This window comes from Mugil cephalus, chromosome 23, assembly GCF_022458985.1.
Source record: "Mugil cephalus isolate CIBA_MC_2020 chromosome 23, CIBA_Mcephalus_1.1, whole genome shotgun sequence".
NCBI classification, from domain to species: Eukaryota; Metazoa; Chordata; class Actinopteri; order Mugiliformes; family Mugilidae; genus Mugil; species Mugil cephalus.
In genome coordinates this window covers 15,248,159-15,268,175 of record NC_061792.1, presented here as the reverse complement: position 1 = coordinate 15,268,175, position 20,017 = coordinate 15,248,159, and the positions used below count along the sequence as shown (strand labels likewise).

The 20,017-nt window shown below is 41.9% G+C and overlaps 3 protein-coding genes across 6 annotated transcripts; all 3 read left to right on the top strand.

Annotated features, from left to right (window-relative positions):
• Positions 1 to 265: 265 nt before the first annotated feature.
• bin1b (bridging integrator 1b) lies at positions 266 to 13,222 on the top strand. 4 transcript variants are annotated; one of them, XM_047576255.1, is made up of 18 exons: positions 268 to 632; positions 6,146 to 6,226; positions 6,315 to 6,369; positions 6,466 to 6,560; positions 6,910 to 7,005; positions 7,078 to 7,185; positions 8,215 to 8,307; positions 8,786 to 8,871; positions 8,986 to 9,061; positions 9,153 to 9,208; positions 9,306 to 9,350; positions 10,415 to 10,457; positions 10,608 to 10,784; positions 11,252 to 11,272; positions 11,472 to 11,684; positions 11,854 to 11,907; positions 11,986 to 12,087; positions 12,181 to 13,222. In XM_047576255.1, the coding sequence occupies exons 1-18, from the start codon at positions 552 to 554 to the stop codon at positions 12,280 to 12,282; spliced, it is 1,584 nt and encodes a 527-aa protein (XP_047432211.1). In that variant the 5' UTR covers positions 268 to 551; the 3' UTR covers positions 12,283 to 13,222. The 4 variants fall into 4 exon arrangements, with proteins under 4 accessions (XP_047432212.1, XP_047432211.1, XP_047432215.1 ...); XM_047576256.1 differs by lacking the exon at positions 9,306 to 9,350 and having other exon boundaries at positions 266 to 632; XM_047576259.1 differs by lacking the exon at positions 8,215 to 8,307 and having other exon boundaries at positions 274 to 632.
• Positions 13,223 to 14,174: 952 nt separating this feature from the next.
• On the top strand, positions 14,175 to 15,917 carry si:ch211-114n24.6 (uncharacterized protein LOC795591 homolog). Its single transcript, XM_047576272.1, has 4 exons — positions 14,175 to 14,192; positions 14,272 to 14,494; positions 14,583 to 14,731; positions 14,812 to 15,917. The coding sequence occupies exons 1-4, from the start codon at positions 14,190 to 14,192 to the stop codon at positions 15,790 to 15,792; spliced, it is 1,356 nt and encodes a 451-aa protein (XP_047432228.1). The 5' UTR covers positions 14,175 to 14,189; the 3' UTR covers positions 15,793 to 15,917.
• A 1,245-nt stretch (positions 15,918 to 17,162) lies between these two features.
• Positions 17,163 to 19,586, top strand: LOC125000661 (tubulin alpha-1A chain-like). Its single transcript, XM_047576271.1, has 4 exons — positions 17,163 to 17,262; positions 17,851 to 18,073; positions 18,162 to 18,310; positions 18,391 to 19,586. Exons 1-4 carry the CDS (start codon positions 17,260 to 17,262, stop codon positions 19,369 to 19,371), a joined length of 1,356 nt encoding a protein of 451 aa, XP_047432227.1. The 5' UTR covers positions 17,163 to 17,259; the 3' UTR covers positions 19,372 to 19,586.
• The last annotated feature ends 431 nt before the right edge of the window (positions 19,587 to 20,017 follow it).

Sequence of the window (20,017 nt, the reverse complement as noted above, 5' to 3'; positions counted from 1 at the left end):
CAGAGGGCGCTGTTTATTTATTTGTTTGTTTATTTATTTATTTGTGGTCAATCAAGGTGCGGATGATTCACCTTTCCTGACACCTGCTGCGTCTCTCTGGGGGACCGGGACTGATTTAGGTTCACATCTGACAGGAAACCACTCGGTGTGCATAAATAAGGCCGTGAGTAAAGACGGCAACACACCAGTGGCATGCATGCAACAGTTGTCAGCTAATAATAACAACCTGCTGCGCCTTTAAGAGGATGACTGAGGAGGAAACCTAATATGTCCCCATATCGAGCTCAAGTCTCCATCAGTTAACAGAAAGAGCCGAGACCAGGGCGCAGTGTGAACGTGTCCTCCAGCTCCGTTCATCAAACTCTCTCTGCCTTTTCTTTCTTTCTCTTGTTTTTACTCACAAACGAACGGGATTAAATTTCGCATTGCACCTTTAAGAAGCTGTCACCGGGATTAGAGTTACGCGCAGCGACACGAGAGGTTTTACGCGCCGTCGGTGTCCAGAGGAGACATTTCTTTCCCCTCTGCCTGGTCCTGACGAACCTCCATCCATGGCCGAGATAGGGAAAGGGGTCACCGCCGGGAAACTGGCCATCAACGTCCAGAAGAGACTGACCAGAGCTCAGGAGAAGGTAAGAGTGGTCAGCTTTTCATTGAGCCATGGCACCGGGACACAGTGTCCTGCTGTGAAACTGGATCCCTCGACTCCAAATACCAGCAGTTGGATCCGGAGCTGAGACAGGCCACACTGGGGAAAAAAAAAAAGTTTGAATGAACCTTTCCCCTCGTTTCAAAGCAGCCGACCCGAATTTAATTCAATTTCAATAGAATGTGGAGGAAAGTCCACTGTTCCTGCACCAGACTTTACCTTAAATGACTTTAACTGATGGATTTTAATTCATAAATGTAGTATTTTTAGTGGTTTTCCTTGAATTAAGGGAGTTTGTTGCACATTAAGGGTGGTGTTTTTCCCTCATCGCTCATTTATTTCTCTCTCATGGGTCAATTCATTGCCAGCAACAGTAAACAATCAATAATATGACTCCAAATCCTTTAAATTAAGCTTCCTTTAAGACTAATATCATATTATTTGAACAGACTTTGCTCTAAATGCTTTAACTGAAGTGAAAACCCAAAGATCTCGTTGCATATGGAGGAATCTGCTGCAGGTTTAGAGGCTTTAGGGTAAAATCCAGGGGAAACGCCCTAAATTGCTGTAATATTTGAAATAAATGGTGACATTAAAGGAAGAATCTTTCCTCCCTCAGTCTGATTCGTAACAATTAAACTTTCTTTTCCATCGAGGCGAATTTCTCAAACATTTTCCCTGAAAGTGGCCAAATGAAACCTGATCAAGAGTCTGTGTTCGGCTCTGGGTTATTATTGTCTGTCCTAATCACACTTGTTGCCTAAGCCCTGTGAGGTTTTACGCTCTAATCACCTCGGTGCCACCAGGAGTGCTGTCAGTCAGAGGAAAAGACTTCACGTTTAAACCTCATTGTTCTCAGCTGCTGCAAAAAGCTGCTCTTAGAGAGAATCTTATTTTTATTTTATTTTATTCTATTTAAAAAGACGAATGGAAAGATGTGCAAAGTAGAATCCTGCAAAAGAAAAGACTGGACTCTTTGTTTTCAGTGTCTCATTAAGTCAGGACCGATGACTGCTGTTGTTTAGAATCATTTCTTTTTCCTGGGACGTTTCTAGCTTTTGCTCTGGGCTAGTGCTAACGTTAGCATGAGAATCACAGGAAGTACAAAAGAAAATCTGAATAAAAACCAATAAATGTATATTCCTCTACACTTGGATAGAAGTGTATCAGTGTAGTGAAGTGTATTAACATGCTAAAATGCTAATGCTATTAAGGTGTGATGTTTACCTCGTCCTTTAGCTTAATGCTAGCATGTTAGCATTAGAAACAGGTAATAAAATCAAAAACTCTAAATAAAAGCAAATAAATTAATATTCCTCTACACTTGGATGGAAGTATGTTAACATGGTGACATGCTAATGCTAATATGGTGTGATGTTTACCTCGCCCTTTAGCTTTGTGTTAGCATGTTAGCATTAGAAGCATAGGAAACAGAAAGGAAAATCTGAAAAAAGACAAATAAATGAATATTCCTCTACTCTTGGATGGAAGTTCATGAACATGCTAACATGCTAATGCTATTAAAGTGTGATGTTTAGCTTGTTCTTTACCTTTGTGTTAGCATGTTAGCATTAGAAGCATAGGAAATGGAAAAGAAAACTCGCCTCAGCTGGAAAATCTGGCTAAAATATTCCTGAATATTTCTCTACACATGGATGGAAGTATATTAGCATGCTAGCATGCTAATGCTACTCAGGTGTGATGTTTACCTCGTCCTTTAGCTTGGTGTTAGCATGTTAGCATTAGAAGCAAATGAGATAGAAAAGAAAACTGAATAAAAACAAACATGAATACTCCTCTACACTTGGAAGGAAGAATATTAACATGCTAACATGCTAATGCTATTCAGGTGTGATGTTTACCTTGTTTAGCTTAGAGTTAGCATGTTAGCGTTAGCAGAGAAGTCAGCTGAGGTCACTAGTTCAGATATCTGTGTTGAGCTAAAACAGAAAGACACGTACGTTTGGTCCACTTCATATTGGACCGTTTGGGGACGTTTGGGACATTTTGAATGGACTTTTATGTCCAATAGCTTCAGTGGGATCCATGCATTTCCTGCAGGAGTCACAGAATTTAGCAGAACAGATTCAGCTCAGGATCAGAGTCTTGAAAGTAATGATACCTGTGCAGGGTTTTGTTGTTGGAAGCATCTGATCGTGGACATTTAAGCTCAACCAGGATGGATCTGAGTTCAGTGTGAGCAGCTCTTTGTATCTTTGTAGCTGCAGAGAAATAAAGAGGAAGGTCAGAGTATCATCTTCCCTGTGGGGGGAGCTGGAGGCTTCAGCTGTCTGTCTGTCTGTCTGCTGGCACGCTGCCCTGCACCTCCTCCTCACCTCCTCCTCACCTCCTCCTGTACCTCCACACCCTTCCTCTTTACCTGCAGCACCTTTCAGGAACGCCTCCTCAGTATTTTTAGCTCTGGTTCCTCCTCCTCTGGTCTCAGTTAGCAGCAGGGCTACGTGCAGGTTATGTAAGTGCACTAAAATTGTTTGTGTATTTATTGCTAAGTCCATATTTAGTTCCTCTCCGGATATTTTTATACATTTTCTTCTATTATAATTCCTTTCAATGAGCAAAAACCAGCAGAGCAGGAATTAGCTTCAATTTTCCTCATTTATAATGTTCGTTAATGTTCAATAAATAAGTAAATAGTGACGCCGCAGAGCATGCTGGGTAAAAATTCCTCTCAAAAGGAATCCGGAAGAGGTGGTGTCCTCCGTTAGAGGAGCAGCTGGAGACCCGGACCCCGACCCAAGGGTCACCTGACCTCCTTCCTACAGATCCACCTGATATGAATGAACCTGCACGGCCATTCATGCTTTTAATATAAGCACAGGGGAGACAGAAGCTGTTCATAGAAAATATATATACATATGTATTTATTATTCTTTATTTGTTTATAGATTTATTTAATTCCTATCACATAATATTTATTTATTTTATTTATTTAGATTTTTATTTATATATTATATTTATTTAGATTTTATTTATATATTATATTTATTTAGATTTGTATTTATATTTTATTTATTATTATTTATTATATTTATTTAGATTTGTATCTATATATTTATATATTATATTTATTTATATATTTATTTATTATATTTATTTAGATTTTTATTTACATATTTATTTATTATATTATATATTATATATTATATTTATTTAGATTTTTATTTACAAATTTATTTATTATATTTATTTAGATTTTTATTTATATATTTATTTATTATTATTTATTATATTTGTTTAGATTTTTACTCAATTACGTATTCATTTGTTTATATTTTTTATTTATTGTGAATGTTGCAGTGTTTATTTTGGCTTTTTGTGAAAATATGCAAAAAAAAATAATAATTATTATAAAAGAAAAAGTACACATCTCCTCACAGATTATTTAAAAAACACCAGAAAGCTGCAGAAATAATTAATAAAAATAAATAAATTATAAAAATCTTTCTGTTCTGGCTTCATCTGAGCGCAGAGGGAGATTATAAAGTAATAATTCAGATTTATCAAAGCTCAAGAAATATGTCAAATAAAATGTTAATGCAGCGCTGATGATGAGGCATCAATTTAATTTAATTCAGATTTAAATGATAAAACACGTCCAGCGTCTGAAAAGAAGCCGAGCGTGAATCTAAAATCTAAAATGACTCTCTAGGATTTGATTCCTCTCACATTTCCACGTCGCCCTGTTTGCCTCGGACACCTGTCCCTCTCTCCCAGCATGCATCACTGCTGAGTGGGGGGGGGCAGATATATTTACCCCCTCCTTCTCTCTAGTCCCTCTTAATACCCCTCAAACTGCCCGCGTGGGCTCGGAGGATATTTTTGGGGGCTTGAAACTGAACACCGGCCTCCGGCGGGTGAATGACTACGAGGTATTCTGGCCCCACTGTGGGAGTGGGCTGCAGCGGGGAAGTCCCCGTCTGCTGGTTGTGTGTGTGTTTCCAGGATTAAGGCGGCAGGTGCTTCAGACGCCGCTCGCCGTCCGTCATCTGATCAGATTAACTGCTGAGCCCGATCGACTGACAAACTGTTTTACTTGTTCACTAAGGACGAAGAAATGGTGCAAAACAGGACGGAGTCTGAAAAGGCTAAAATTAGAAATTAGTGTTTATAATTTAAATTTTAAGCAAATAAACTGTGAAATCAGTGAAATAATGCAAAAAATAATTATGCATCATGATCAGCGCTGCATTAAGATTTTATCTGATGTTGTTCTTGAGCTTTGATAAATCTGAATTATAACTTTACTTTTCACTCTGTGCTCAGATGAAGCCAGAACAGTAACATCTTGGAATTTTTTGTTCATTATTTCTGCAGCTTTCTGGTGTTTCTTAGACAGTCTGGGAGTATTTATTTTTTTATTATTTATTTTTGCATATTTTTACACCAACTCAATATACATTCTACAAAAAATGTAAAATAAATAAATACAGACAAAGATAATAAATAAATATATAAATGAAAATATTAAAAAAATAATGAATAAATAAAAATAAATTTACAATAAATAAAGATTATAAATAAACACGTAAATAAAAATATGAATAAATAAAAATATAAAAAACAAAAAATAATACACAAAAATAAATAACCAAATAAAATATGAAAAATAAAAAAGCTAATCAATAAAATAAATGTAAAAAATAAATAAATTCATAAATATGGCAATAAAAGTATATAAAAATAAATTTAAAAATATCTAAAAATAAAAACAAATAAATAAATAAAGGTAATAAATGAATATATAAGTACAAATATTAAAAACGAATAAATATAAATAAATTAAAAATAAATTAATAAAAATACATAAATATAGTAAAAAGCATAAGTAAACATGTTGACTTTTTATTCAGTGCATTATTTTCTACTTTATTCTGGTGTGTTTTCATCATACGCTTCTTAAAAAATGCCACTTAAATACATTTTCTCCTATTGTTGCTCTATAGTAACATTGAATGTGCACGTGCACAGGAAAATATTAGACATGTTGAGTCCAGAGTCCAATAAATATATAAAGAAATCTGCACGAGAACATGTAGTGAACATGAGTCACTGACTCAGAGTGAGGAGTGAATAAAAAACAGTAACGTTTTAAATGGACAGTGAAGTTTGCTGCTCTCATTCATGACTCAGTCACAGTTTTGCCTCATGCGTCGTCCGCTCAGACTCAAACCACTGATGCTCTGCAGCTCTTTGCTCGTAGCCGTCGTCTCTGTGGTCAGAGGTTATTTTGTGCGTCTCTTGGGTTATGTCACCTCTATCCGGGCGTGTTTGGATCCATGTGACCTCCCTCTGCAGCTGTTTCCTTTTGTCTTTTTTTAGTCCCCTCGATCTGACGAAACATCTGCAGACGCAGAGCGGAGACACATGGCGTCCTGGAAATAGACAGAAGCATGCCTCCGGTTATAGATGTGATTCTGATGTGTGGACGTAGCCGGACTCATTCCTCCCCCCTCCTCCCTCCCTCCCTCCCTACAGGTGCTGCAGAAGCTCGGCAAAGCGGACGAGACCCGAGACGTCGCCTTCGAGGAGATGGTGGCCAACTTCAACAAGCAGATGGTCAGAACACGGAAGAAGCATTTTTTAAAAATCGAAATCCTTGCAGCCGTGTTGTGTCTCACCTTGTTGTGACGTCACTGTGTTTCAGGCAGAAGGCACCAAACTGCAGAAAGACCTGAAAGCCTACCTGACAGCTGTGAAAAGTAAGAGCCCATGCACAAAACGATACGTAAATAAGTCCCTGGAGAAGCGTCTCTGTGCAGACAGGACCCGTGTGTTATTGTGTGCTTGTGTTGCAGCGATGCACGACGCGTCGCGGCGGCTGCAGGACTGTCTGGCCGACATGTACGACCCCGAGTGGTTCGGTAAAGAGGAGATGGACTCGCTGGTGGAGGTGAGAAAACGAGAAAAAACGGACGGTGCACTGATCCTGCACGCTAGCGTTTCCACTTGTAGTCAGAATCCGTCTCGTGACGCGGCTTCGTCTCCGCGTGCGTCTGGAAAAGTCTTGACTTGCATGTGAGGCTTTTCGGCTCATTCTTTCCTTCTCTTTCCACCCTTTAACCTTTGCATGCGTCTTGTTTCCGCGATGAAGGAGATGATAGAGAAGGAGATGGACAATAACTTGGAGGTAAAATGCAGGAAGCTTCCAGAGCAGAGTTTAAATCTGAGTTCAGGAGCTCTGATTTAAACAAAGAGCTGTTGTAGTGAACCAGCTAAAGCTGTTTGTGGTTGTGTTTCAGGACACAGACACTCTGTGGTTGGACTACCACCAGAACATCACCGACAAATCTCTGGTCACCATGGACACGTACCTGACTCAGTTCCCTGACATCAAGGTGAGTGTGTTTCGCTGGCAGAAGGAGAATTTATTCTGTTTAGATTTATTCTGAAGGTTGAGTCTCCCTCAGGCTCGTATAGCGAAGCGGGACAGGAAGATGGTGGACTTTGACAGCGCCCGGCATCACTTCGCCTCCTTACAGAAAGGAAAGAAGAAGGACGAGGCCAAGATCGCCAAGGTAACCACCTCTGTTTGAGTGTGTTTGAGTGAGTTTGTGTGTGTTTGTGTGCGTTCGAGCATGAGTTTAATGGAATAGTTCAGAGATTTTGACTTAAGGTGTTTTGAGGTGCGACAGCTTCTCACCCATATGTGAATATTTTATTTTATTTTATTTTATTTTATTTTATTTATAAAAACAAATGAAAATGTTATGTCACAGTTTTAATCTTAAATTGTTCTTAAAATATCAATTTATTATTTCCAATTGTTGGTTAAACTTTTATTTATTTCAGAGTTAAATTTAAAATTTTAAAAATTTATTTTTATTTAATTTTTAAATTACATTTTTATTTCATTCAGAGTTAAATTTGTCTTTATTTTAAAATTAAACTTTTATTTATTTTTTAATTAAACTTATTTATTTCAGAGTTAAACATTTTACTTATTTTAGAGTTAAACATTTTAATCATGTTAGAATAAAAAATGTATTTATTTCAGAAATATTTAATTATTTTATTTATTTTAAAGTTAAACATTTTATTTATTTTAGAATATTTTTTATTTTTATTTATTTTTATTTTTATTCAGAGTTAAACATTGTATTTATTTTAAAAATTAAATTTATTTATTTAAGAATTAACATTTTATTTATTTCACAGTTAGACATTTTATTTATTTTAAAATTAAACTAGTTTAAATTTTATTTTTTTTTAAATTAATATTTTAGTTATTTCAGAGTTAAAATTTTTTTTTAGAATGAAGCATTTTATTTATTTCTGAATTTTATAAAAAATATTTTTTATTTATTATTTCCATCTTATTTATCTCCAGAACCATGCAGAGAATAAAGCAGGTGTTTGTGTTTTTTGTCGTCCCACCTTAAGTCAAACCGTCCAAACTGTTTCACTTTAATTAGCAGCTAATGAATCTCTGTTGAACTCATTCCAAGTGTTTGCTCCTGATTACTAATTGCTAATTAAGATGTTTGCATTCGTCTTGAATTGTTCTTGTTTGCTTTTTCTCTCTCTCGCATGGTGTGTGTGGTTAGCCAGCAGCCCTGTTGGAGATGGCGGCTCCCAGCTGGGCTCAGGGTTTGATATCAGCCCACCAGGTGGCTCAGACTAACCTCTCCTACAACCAGGTGAAGCTCTGGTTCCTCCACCTTCCTCCTCCTCACCCATGAGAACCGTAGCCCAGGTCCTCCCCCCCCCTCCCTTTAGTAGAAAAGCAGAAGTCCTCTTAAACCTGAGAGACTTTGCATTATTTGTGCAGGGGACGAAGGGACAGATATAGATGTTAAAATCGGTTTTTACTTTATGTAAAGGTTATTTTATATGTTAACCTGGATGCTTTAGAAAAGGATTCATGCAGAGCTGCACCAGAGCCTCTCAGGCGCTAACTATGCTAACGGGTTTAACCCGGAAAACGAACAAAATGACAAAGAGTCAGGAGTTCATTTTCTGTAAAGTAGCAGCAGGAGCAACGTGTAGCTCGTTATTTACCTGACGTATTAAACCCTGGGTGATTTTTCTGTGCATGCTGCTTTGCTGTGAACTGTCCAACCTGAACGTTTTGTGGTCAAACCCAAACACACGCGTGACGCTGGTCGTGCGCTGCAGGCGGAGGAGGAGCTGGGCCGAGCTCAGAAGATCTTCGAGGAGCTGAACGTGGAGTTGCAAGACGAGCTTCCAGGACTGTGGGACAGGTCAGATCTCTTCTTCTTCTTCTTCATCTTCTTCTTCTTCTTCTTCTTCTTCTTCTTCTTCTTCTTCTTCTTCAGATGAATCATTTAAAGACGTGTGTTTGTGTGTGTGTGTAGTCGTGTTGGCGTCTATGTTAACACATTCCAGAGCCTGGCAGGTCATCAGGAGAAGTTCCACAAAGAAATGAGCAAGGTGAGTCAAACTGATGATCAATACAGCTGTGGATCCTCCATCTCTCTGCTCACCACCTCCTCCTCCTCCTCCTCCTCCTCCTCCTCCACAGCTCAGCCAAAACCTGAACGACATCATGACCAAACTGGAAGAGCAGCGGGAGCTCAAGTAAGTTCAGCGTCACAGCGCTTCACATTTTAGCAACAGGTAATAATGACAACAACAATAATAATAATAAAGTCCCACGTGGCGCCTTCTGCTGTAGAAAAGACCCCACGGCCGCCTCCAAACCAGGAGACCGTGCTAAGAGGTAACGTCTGCAGCCCGTGTGCATGATGGAAGCATCATGACTGGACTAACCGCTCTCAGCTGTTTCACGTATTAATTTGCATTTTTGAGCTGCAATTATCTTCTTAGGGTCGTATAGAATAGCAAAGTAAAAGCTTCCACACAATCTGAGTCTGATAGAGCTGAAAAAAATCACGATATGTCTCAAAATTCTGATGGTGTCACGGTGTATTACGGTATTTTTTTCATGTATAATCACATGTTCACAACATTTTCTACTGGTTGAGAGGAATTAATGCAGTAGTTTGATTAAGGATGGAATATTTTACTGTGATGATGAGTAAATATTGTAGAATAATCCCACACTAGTAGTAAAACAGGTTAGCATGACCCCGTGTTAGCACTGACTGCTAATGTGGAAATCTGGGGACATTTACAGCTCAGACATAAAAATAAATAAATAAAATAAATAAATTACCAAGATGAAATGAAGAAACAATTATGGTTTCATTTATTTTGATATTCATATTTAGGTATGAACCAGTATACCGCGCAGAACTACTATTTAATTGAATTCAGTTCAATTTTATTTATATGGCGTAAATAACAATATAAATTGAAACCTCCAGAGCCACCTGGCCTACTATCAGAGCACACCAAACTTTATTTTTATCGTTTTTTATGTATTTGTTTATTTTTTAAAAATGGGACAAACCCTATTAATAAACACACAACAACAACATGATACTGACAGTGTAGCTGAGCCGGGGACCACATTATATAAATAGTGATATAAATAGTGAATTCTATTGCAATAATGTCTTTACAGTGATAAAGTCTTTATAAAGTCGCATGTGCATAAGGTTTTTATTTCAAAATGCTGATGCTGACTGTCCATAATAATAAAGTGCTTTATCGATTTGTCTGGATTAAACCTTTAAACCTGTGTGTGTTTGTTGCCTGACGCGATGTCGCCCTCGTGTGGTCAAAGCGGAGTACTGCTTTATTTTCAGTATTTATTTTTTCTTTTTCTCTCTTGTATAATTTAATTCTTATATCCATCCTGATTTTATTTATTTTTTTCAGTGAGGAAGCCAACCACAGTGACTCTGCCAGCTCAGCACCAAAGGTAAAAAAAAACAAAAACTCACCACACGTCCCTTTGAGTTCGTCCTGATTCATTCACTAACATGTCTCCGTCTCCTCTGGTGCATGGGTGCATGGCTGCTTTTGATTTTTTTTTAAACCTCTGCTGCTGCTGGTGCTGGTGGTGGTGGAGGTGGTGCAGAAACCCGGTCCCCCTCCCAGCCGACCCCCTCCCAGACTAACGCCGTCCCCGGACCTGAGACAGCAGCAGCAGCAGCAGCAGCAGCAGCAGCAGGAGGTCGTCCCTCTAGAGGACGACACTAACACAGACTCCGCCACCGCCACCACCACAACAACACCACCACCGCAGGTCAGAGCGAACCAAAACCTCACAAAGCCAGCATTAGTCTTGTAGTATTAGTATCTTAAAAACCTCCCCCCCCCCTCCTGCAGCGTAAAGCCGCCTAACATGTGTGAATGTGTGTGTTTGTGTGTGCGTGAGGCAGTGTGAGCCCTGGTCAGGGGTGAACCTGCTGGACTGGGATGTGGAGGTGTTACAGCCAGTTTCCTCCCCAGCTCCCAAGGTGGGTCAAGACTTGTGTCTACATGCAGCAAAAAAAAAATAAAATAAAAAAAATAAAGTGCTGCATGTAAACAGAGTCTGTGTGTGTGTGTGTGAAGAAATAAGTGCATGACGTTGTGTTGATTTGTGCAGCCTCTCCTTACCTTCGTGCATTTTAGCCAGTTTCCTTTTGTCACCTTCTTCGTTGTCTTTTTGCTGTTAATGTCATGACAATAGTCTCAATAGTTGTCTTGTTTCCCACTGCTTCACACAAGGCGCCATCTTGGGACTCGTGGGTAAGCATCGAGTCTCTCAAGGAGATTAAATAGGTTCTTTTGGAGCTCTCTAGAAAGCTACACTTCCTCATTTTATCTCGTGGACTCTGGAATAAGCTCTCCGCCTCCTTCCTTTGGCCTTTCTGCACCCAAACACACCTTCCCTTCCTCTCTTGCTTGTAAAAACCCTTCGCCCTCCCATAAACCCGTGACCTGGTAGCGAGAACAGGCCGACACAGAGCATTCAGCTCAGTACGAGGAGGAGCAGTACCCAGAGGAGGCCCAGGGTGGCTGGGATTACAACACTCCTCAGGGCTACACCAGTCCGAGCTGGGAGGACGACGGAGGCTACGCCGAGCCCAGCTGGGACGACGACGGCGCCAAGGTGGTACAGAGTGGGAGCTGGGGAGATGGTGATGATGAAGAAGGACAGGTAGAGTTGGATGATAGGGACACATGTCCAGGATCCACACAACAACAACAACAACAACAACAACAACCGTCTGTCCTCATCTTTCCTTCTTTTCCACGAGGCTTCAAACTTTAAAACAGACTCCACCTCCTTTAATAACACGTCTGGGCCCTTTTTGTGTTTGATGCAGAGTGCGGTGACCAACGGCTCCGATGGCGACCTCCCCCCCGGGTTCCTCTACAAGGTGAGCCCGTGTCTCAGTGCCGCTTTTATTTATTTCACACGACAGAGCAGGTGTCGCTGAAAAGTTGTCGTCTCGCAGGTGAAGGCGATACACGAGTACGCCGCCACTGACGGCGATGAGCTGGAGCTGAAGACCGGAGACATGGTGCTGGTTTTGGCATTCGACAACCCAGACGAGCAGGTCAGCGCAACGTTGTGTTGATTTAATTTTAATTTAAACGCGTTAAATGTGCAGATCTTCAGATTTTCACAATAAAAGCTTGTGTCTCTGCAGGACGACGGCTGGCTCCTGGGCGTGCAGGAGTCTCACTGGTTGCAGAAGAAAGATATTTCAGCCAAAGGTGTTTTCCCTGAGAACTTTACCCAGAAGGTTTGAGGGTTTGAACCCCCCCAGGATATGCACAGATCCCACCCCCTGTTGTCTGTCTGCTCCTGTCGACACAGGATTAGAATCAGAAATACTTGGACATCTCGTATCACGTTTTATGAGGTTGAAACCAGTGCCAGTAAAAGATAAAAGATGATAGAGAATTTGGTTTTTACTGCGACTCACAGTAATAATAACAATTTAAACCCCAAATCAAACTAAGAATTATTCTCGTTTTTGCTGAACTCTAACTAAACACAAGCCCGTGTGTCAGAACTATTTACACAGGAATAATAACTCGAGGACGTACAGTATGAATGTCAAAATATTTTATGTTTTTTTTTTTTTTTTTGGAGAAAAGGTATGTTTTAAGAACCTCAACGGTTCCTTGCATGAAGCTTTTCATTTACTTTGTAACACAGCGAACACTGTGACGCTGGGAGGGGGAGGACGGTCGCACTGTGGAGAAAAGAAAAAAAAAATACTGGTGTCCTAGAACGGAGCCCTGGGGAACACCACCAATATAAAAAGTATGGGTTTTTCTATTAGAGTTTCTTCTTGGGCTTCATAAAAGTTATAAAAGGGAACAGTTGCTTCACAGTAATATCACGGTTCAATACAGCTCATGAACTTCACGTTTTCTGAAAACATCTTTCATTTGAGTGACTCTGGATCTTCAGTCCTTCGCTGCATGAATAAAACACTGGATCTCAACTGTGCAGAAATATATTTTTCCAGTAAAATGAATAAATTGCAAGCAGCTAAATGAGAGACTGGGGTCAAGACGGAAACCGAAGGTGAACCCACGCTTCTGGTGGTAGCTAAACGCACCGTAAAGATGAATAAAACATGACAGTGTGGTATGTTTATTACCTTTTACTTTCTTTGAGGCGTTCGCAACTGGATTCATTTAATACATTTTCTTTGAAAATAAAACTAAATAATCTTGGATGTGTCTGCGTCTTCTTTTAGTTTTCAGGTGTTAACAAATAATCTAAACGATATACACCTGTTTCTTTTATACGACACCTGGTGGCGCCGTGGTCAGGGTTTGAAATCTGTGTTCAGAAGAAAAAGATCCTTTAATCTTTTAATCTTCTAACTCTCTTTTAGTCTAGAATAGTCTGGCCTCATGCTTTATTGTTGCCATTGGCATTTTGAGCTTCATATCAGCCTGGTGGTTTGACCTTCGATGTTTGTGTAACAACAGGACGTCCATTCATGTGGAAAACACAACAGAGCAGCCGAGCCGGGCCTCATTTAGAGAGGGATGGGGGGCGTACTTCCTGTTCTCTAACAATGGATCAAACTGCAGACAGGTTTTTAGTGGTGTCATCGTCAAATTTCAGAATTCACAAATCATGATGTCATGTCTGTGCTGTATTGAAGGCATTTCTTTTTTCTTTTTTTCTTAGAAATGCATCCTTTTCCCTTTTTGTACATCACAACAACATTCTTGACCTTAAGTTACCTGGTTTAAATGTAACTGTTAAACGCGTGAGATGGATTTTAAAACGATTCTGGGTGAAAATATTTGGGGATTTCTCTACATTCCTTCTTGGCCGTCTCCATGGAGACCTCTGCCCTCCTCGGAGCCTGGAGTTCATTAATCGCAGTGTGCTCCACAAACACTAAAACAATGCCGCGTTTGCTTGGCTCGCTGTGACCTGAGTTAGTTTTCCGTGCCTGACATATGTGCTCGGGGTTACACATTATCTCAGTGCAGGTTGAAGGGTTATTGATGTGTGGTGAGGCATGTCTGCACAACGTATTGGCACAAACCCAGTTAACCTCCATTTATCAACAACAAACCTCGTTACTATGGAGTTTGGAGGAGCTATAAGTACCAGAGAAAACTTCACAGACTCCAGACTTCCACTGCAGATCCTCAACACCAGCAGCAGGAATTTATAATCATGGTAAGCTCCTGCACTTTCACATGATTTAAACTCTCAAACACGCACTTTACTAACTCAACCTGTTTGCTATGCTCTGTAGAGGGAATGCCTCTCCATTCACGTTGGCCAGGCCGGAGTCCAGATGGGCAATGCATGCTGGGAGCTCTACTGTCTGGAGCATGGAATCCAGCCGGACGGTCAGATGCCCAGCGACAAGACCATTGGAGGAGGAGACGACTCCTTCAACACCTTCTTCAGTGAGACAGGAGCTGGAAAACATGTCCCCAGAGCCGTTTTTGTGGACCTGGAGCCAACTGTCATTGGTAAGATGATGACTTTCTGATGCAGGTCTGTGCTGTAGTTTGAACTGTGGAACCTGCAGGTTGGATCACTGGTATTTCCTGATTACAGATGAGGTTCGTACAGGAACCTACCGCCAGCTCTTCCACCCTGAGCAGCTCATCACTGGAAAGGAAGATGCAGCCAACAACTACGCCCGCGGTCACTACACCATCGGGAAGGAGATCATTGATCTGGTTCTTGACAGGACTCGTAAACTGGTGAGTTTTCCTGTAGTGACGTCGTGAGTCGAGTTCAGAGAGAAATCAGTTGTAGAATAAGATTTATTGTCTTCCTGCAGGCTGACCAGTGCACAGGGCTCCAGGGTTTCCTCATCTTCCACTCCTTTGGAGGAGGAACTGGGTCTGGCTTCACCTCTCTGCTCATGGAGCGTCTCTCTGTTGATTATGGCAAGAAGTCCAAGCTGGAGTTTGCCGTCTATCCAGCTCCTCAGGTGTCCACAGCTGTGGTGGAGCCCTACAACTCCATCCTGACCACCCACACCACCCTGGAGCACTCTGACTGCGCCTTCATGGTGGACAACGAGGCCATCTACGACATCTGCCGCAGGAACCTGGACATCGAGCGCCCCACCTACACCAACCTCAACAGGCTGATTGGACAGATCGTGTCCTCCATCACCGCCTCCCTGCGCTTTGACGGAGCCTTGAACGTAGACCTGACGGAGTTCCAGACCAACCTGGTGCCCTACCCTCGTATCCACTTCCCTCTGGCCACCTACGCCCCAGTTATCTCTGCAGAGAAGGCTTATCATGAGCAGTTATCAGTAGCAGAAATCACCAACGCCTGCTTCGAGCCAGCCAATCAGATGGTGAAATGTGACCCTCGTCACGGCAAGTACATGGCCTGCTGTCTGCTGTACCGAGGTGATGTGGTGCCCAAGGAGGTGAACGCTGCCATCGCCACCATAAAAACCAAGCGCACCATCCAGTTTGTGGACTGGTGTCCTACAGGCTTCAAGGTGGGCATCAACTACCAGCCCCCCACTGTGGTTCCTGGGGGAGACCTGGCCAAGGTGCAGAGGGCCGTGTGCATGCTGAGCAACACCACCGCCATCGCTGAGGCCTGGGCTCGACTGGACCACAAGTTTGACCTGATGTACGCCAAGAGGGCCTTCGTCCACTGGTACGTCGGAGAGGGCATGGAGGAGGGAGAGTTCTCAGAGGCCAGAGAGGACATGGCTGCCCTGGAGAAGGATTATGAAGAAGTGGGAACTGACAGCATTGGGGACGAAGGAGAGGAAGAAGGGGAGGAATATTAAAATCAGTAAAATGTTTTGCTACTGTTGTATCTCAGCTGTCAAAAGCGGGAACATCATTATATACCGATGTCAAACTTTACCCAAACCCAGAATATTACATTAAAAATAAAACAGAATGAGTCAGATGCGTCTGTTTCTTTGTGCCTAAACCTCCTACAATGCGAGGCCTTGTAGGGTCACGGAAACCCCCTCCTTTATCCATCTAGCCCGACGTGCACTCCAGCAATGATAGTGTTTACCGTTGAAGTATCACCTCCCCTGTTAGCATGAGCTGACATCTGAAAGCAAACAAAGCCTGAGCAAAGAGTCACTAGGGAAACTAAATGAGAGCATGTTCTAACAGACCTCACTTGGCAGATGCAAGTAGTTTGTCATGACATCTCTAAGGTTACCTTCAGATACGGGGCTGAAACCCTTAACAGACGGCTGAAGCCAAACAATACCGACATTGACTGCAACGCAACCATTTTTGCCACAAAATAATTTTTTTCTGTGTTTAGAGGAAGTGAAAAGTTCCGAAGAAGCATCCAGACGTCACTGTTCCCTTTTAAACCATGCTCATGAAACTCTTTAAGGGTTTCCAGCTTTCACCATCCATTCAGAGTTTGGGGAAGTCTGTCAACAACAATCTTAATCTCTTAAATAAAATTCCTTGGAAGAATAACTAATCCTCTGGTAATCTCTAGCGTTAAGTAATGTGTGTATCAAGTTAACTCCATACAGCCACCATGATTATTTTCTCTTTCTTTTGAGAAAAGAGACGTCGATCTCAAATGACACAGAGAAGTGTGCTCCGATGATTTCCAAAGGCAGTCGGCTACCTTTGCATTGCAAATGAATCTTGATCGAAGCTGAGAGGTGGCGGTGATCTGTAACAAAAGCCCGTTCTGTTCACTCTAGGGAGGTATCTGCTTTCTCTCCTGTGCAAGATTAGAAAACACAAGTTCCACATGCATCGTGTTCACAGGTTAAATTGGAGCGTTATAAAGATAACTTCTTTATGCAAGTCAATTCAAACTGAAATGCTTTGAATAAATGTGTCCTACAGCCAGAGAAATGCCCTCAAACTAATCTGAACACCATGCCTGTTTACCACAAAGCATAAACAGCTAGAAAGCCTTAAATCTAACATGTGTAGCCTGAGGAGAGGGCAGGTTATGGGTCAGATTTCATGGCCGATCTGGTCATTGTCAATGGTTAGTCATGTGTGTAACAACAGCCATTGTTCCTTATGTTTGGTTCAGAGAAGCACACTAGTAGATGATTTTCTTTATCACGTGTCCTCTTCCGGCTCATCTTTCATCGAAGGAGCTGGTGTTTGCTTCTCCGGCTCCTCTGGTTACCACAACATGCCAGAGCGTTGCCTAGCGATGCAACGCTATAAAGCGACTTCCTGCACTCGTACCTGACACTACATCCCCAGCCACTCATCTCAGGTGATCAAGGGACTGCTTCGAGCAACAAAAAATGGTGAGGATCTCTTTATTTTCTACTCAGGTCCTTCTCAAGAACAACTCTACTCATGTAATAAAGGTTTCTGTTGGCGCTGTACTGTTTGGAGTGCAGTTTGAGAGACAGAAAATACTATTTCTCCGACTGCATTAGCACATCTCTCAAGTTAAACATGTTAGATTTTGTAGTTATTCAGTAACTTATTATGCAGCTCTACAGCATGGTCACATATCTTCTTAAAACACTGTAGTTTGCATTTTCTTGGTTCGATCATTTCTTCTGTTCACACAAAGAAACATTCATAGTGGCCTTTTTTAAAAATGTTTCTTCAACCACATTAAGGCCGAATTCCTGCTGCTGAGTTGCAGATTCACTCGAGCTTGTCTCGGTTACCAAGTGTGAATGAGATCAAGTAACAGCTCACCTCCTTAGGATATACGTCTCACCATGCATGGCGTTAATTACACTGATGGAAGCATCGTCCTGAATGTCTCTCCTTCAACATTAACAATTTAAACTGGTCTTAGCTGGTCATTATTTGGTTTTTCAAATCAAGAGTAATATGGTTCTAGCAGCTATTGACTTCTGAACCACTCGCTCTTGCAGCGTGAGTGTATCTCTGTGCACGTTGGCCAGGCCGGAGCCCAGATAGGCAATGCATGCTGGGAGCTCTACTGTCTGGAGCATGGAATCCAGCCAGATGGTCAGATGCCCAGCGACAAGACCATTGGAGGAGGAGACGACTCCTTCAACACCTTCTTCAGTGAGACAGGAGCTGGAAAACATGTCCCCAGAGCCGTCTTTGTGGACCTGGAGCCAACTGTCATTGGTAAGATGATGACTTTCTGATGCAGGTCTGTGCTGTAGTTTGAACTGTGGAACCTGCAGGTTGGATCACTGGTGTTTCCTGATTACAGATGAGGTTCGTACAGGAACCTACCGCCAGCTCTTCCACCCTGAGCAGCTCATCACTGGAAAGGAAGATGCAGCCAACAACTACGCCCGCGGTCACTACACCATCGGGAAGGAGATCATCGACCTGGTTCTTGACAGGACTCGTAAACTGGTGAGTTTTCCTGTAGTGACCTCATGAGCTGAGTTCACAGAGAAATCAGTTGTAGAATAAGATTTATTGTCTTCCTGCAGGCTGACCAGTGCACAGGGCTCCAGGGTTTCCTCATCTTCCACTCCTTTGGAGGAGGAACTGGGTCTGGCTTCACCTCTCTGCTCATGGAGCGTCTCTCTGTAGATTACGGCAAGAAGTCCAAGCTGGAGTTTGCCATCTATCCAGCTCCTCAGGTGTCCACAGCTGTGGTGGAGCCCTACAACTCCATCCTGACCACCCACACCACCCTGGAGCACTCTGACTGCGCCTTCATGGTGGACAACGAAGCCATCTACGACATCTGCCGCAGAAACCTGGACATCGAGCGCCCCACCTACACCAACCTCAACAGGCTGATTGGACAGATCGTGTCCTCCATCACCGCCTCCCTGCGCTTCGACGGAGCCTTGAACGTAGACCTGACGGAGTTCCAGACCAACCTGGTGCCCTACCCTCGTATCCACTTCCCTCTGGCCACCTACGCCCCAGTTATCTCTGCAGAGAAGGCTTATCATGAGCAGCTATCAGTAGCAGAAATCACCAACGCCTGCTTCGAGCCAGCCAATCAGATGGTGAAATGTGACCCTCGTCACGGCAAGTACATGGCCTGCTGTCTGCTATTTCGAGGTGATGTGGTGCCCAAAGACGTCAACTCTGCCATCGCCACCATCAAAACCAAGCGCACCATCCAGTTTGTGGACTGGTGTCCTACAGGCTTCAAGGTGGGCATCAACTACCAGCCCCCCACTGTGGTTCCTGGAGGAGACCTGGCCAAGGTGCAGAGGGCCGTGTGCATGCTGAGCAACACCACCGCCATCGCTGAGGCCTGGGCTCGACTGGACCACAAGTTTGACCTGATGTACGCCAAGAGGGCCTTCGTCCACTGGTACGTCGGAGAGGGCATGGAGGAGGGAGAGTTCTCAGAGGCCAGAGAGGACATGGCTGCCCTGGAGAAGGATTATGAAGAGGTGGGAACTGACAGCATTGGGGACGAAGGAGAGGAAGAAGGGGAGGAATATTAAGCATGCTTTAAATAAATAAAGCCAACCACTATCTTAAAAAGCACTGAGACAACAAGCTCTTCTTAAAATGTATGTTCATCCTTTGTTTTTGCAGTAAATTAAATCTTTTTATGTGTAATAAAACAAATGCTGTTAGTATTACTTCTCTACAGTCTGCTGCAATCACGTGTCCTAGATTTAAAACAATAAACTCAAATGTGCTTCTGATGACGTTCTTTCTTGTCACTGCTTGTTAATTAACTCACATTACCTGCTTTACTTTCACCAAACCATTATTAACTAGCAACACACTAAAAAAAATAAAAATAAATAAAAAATAAAATAATAACAATAATAATAATAATAATAATAATAATAATAATAATAGTATAACCATTGCAGACTTGGCCCAATACCTCCAGAGTAACTCGGCTTTAGTTTTTGCCTCCTGCAATAAGTCTCTTTGTTGATATTTTGCATATCTTTTTGAATTCATTGACTCTCCCTTTTGTGTTGTGCCTCTTTGTAGTTGTCTTGTTTTTTTTGTGGCGGTTTTAAACACCGTTTTGGTTGCTTTGCATCTTTTTAAGTGGATTTTGCAGGACAAGTGGGACGTTCAGGGGATACAGTAATCTGAAACATTACACCTGAATTTAGGAATTTAGTT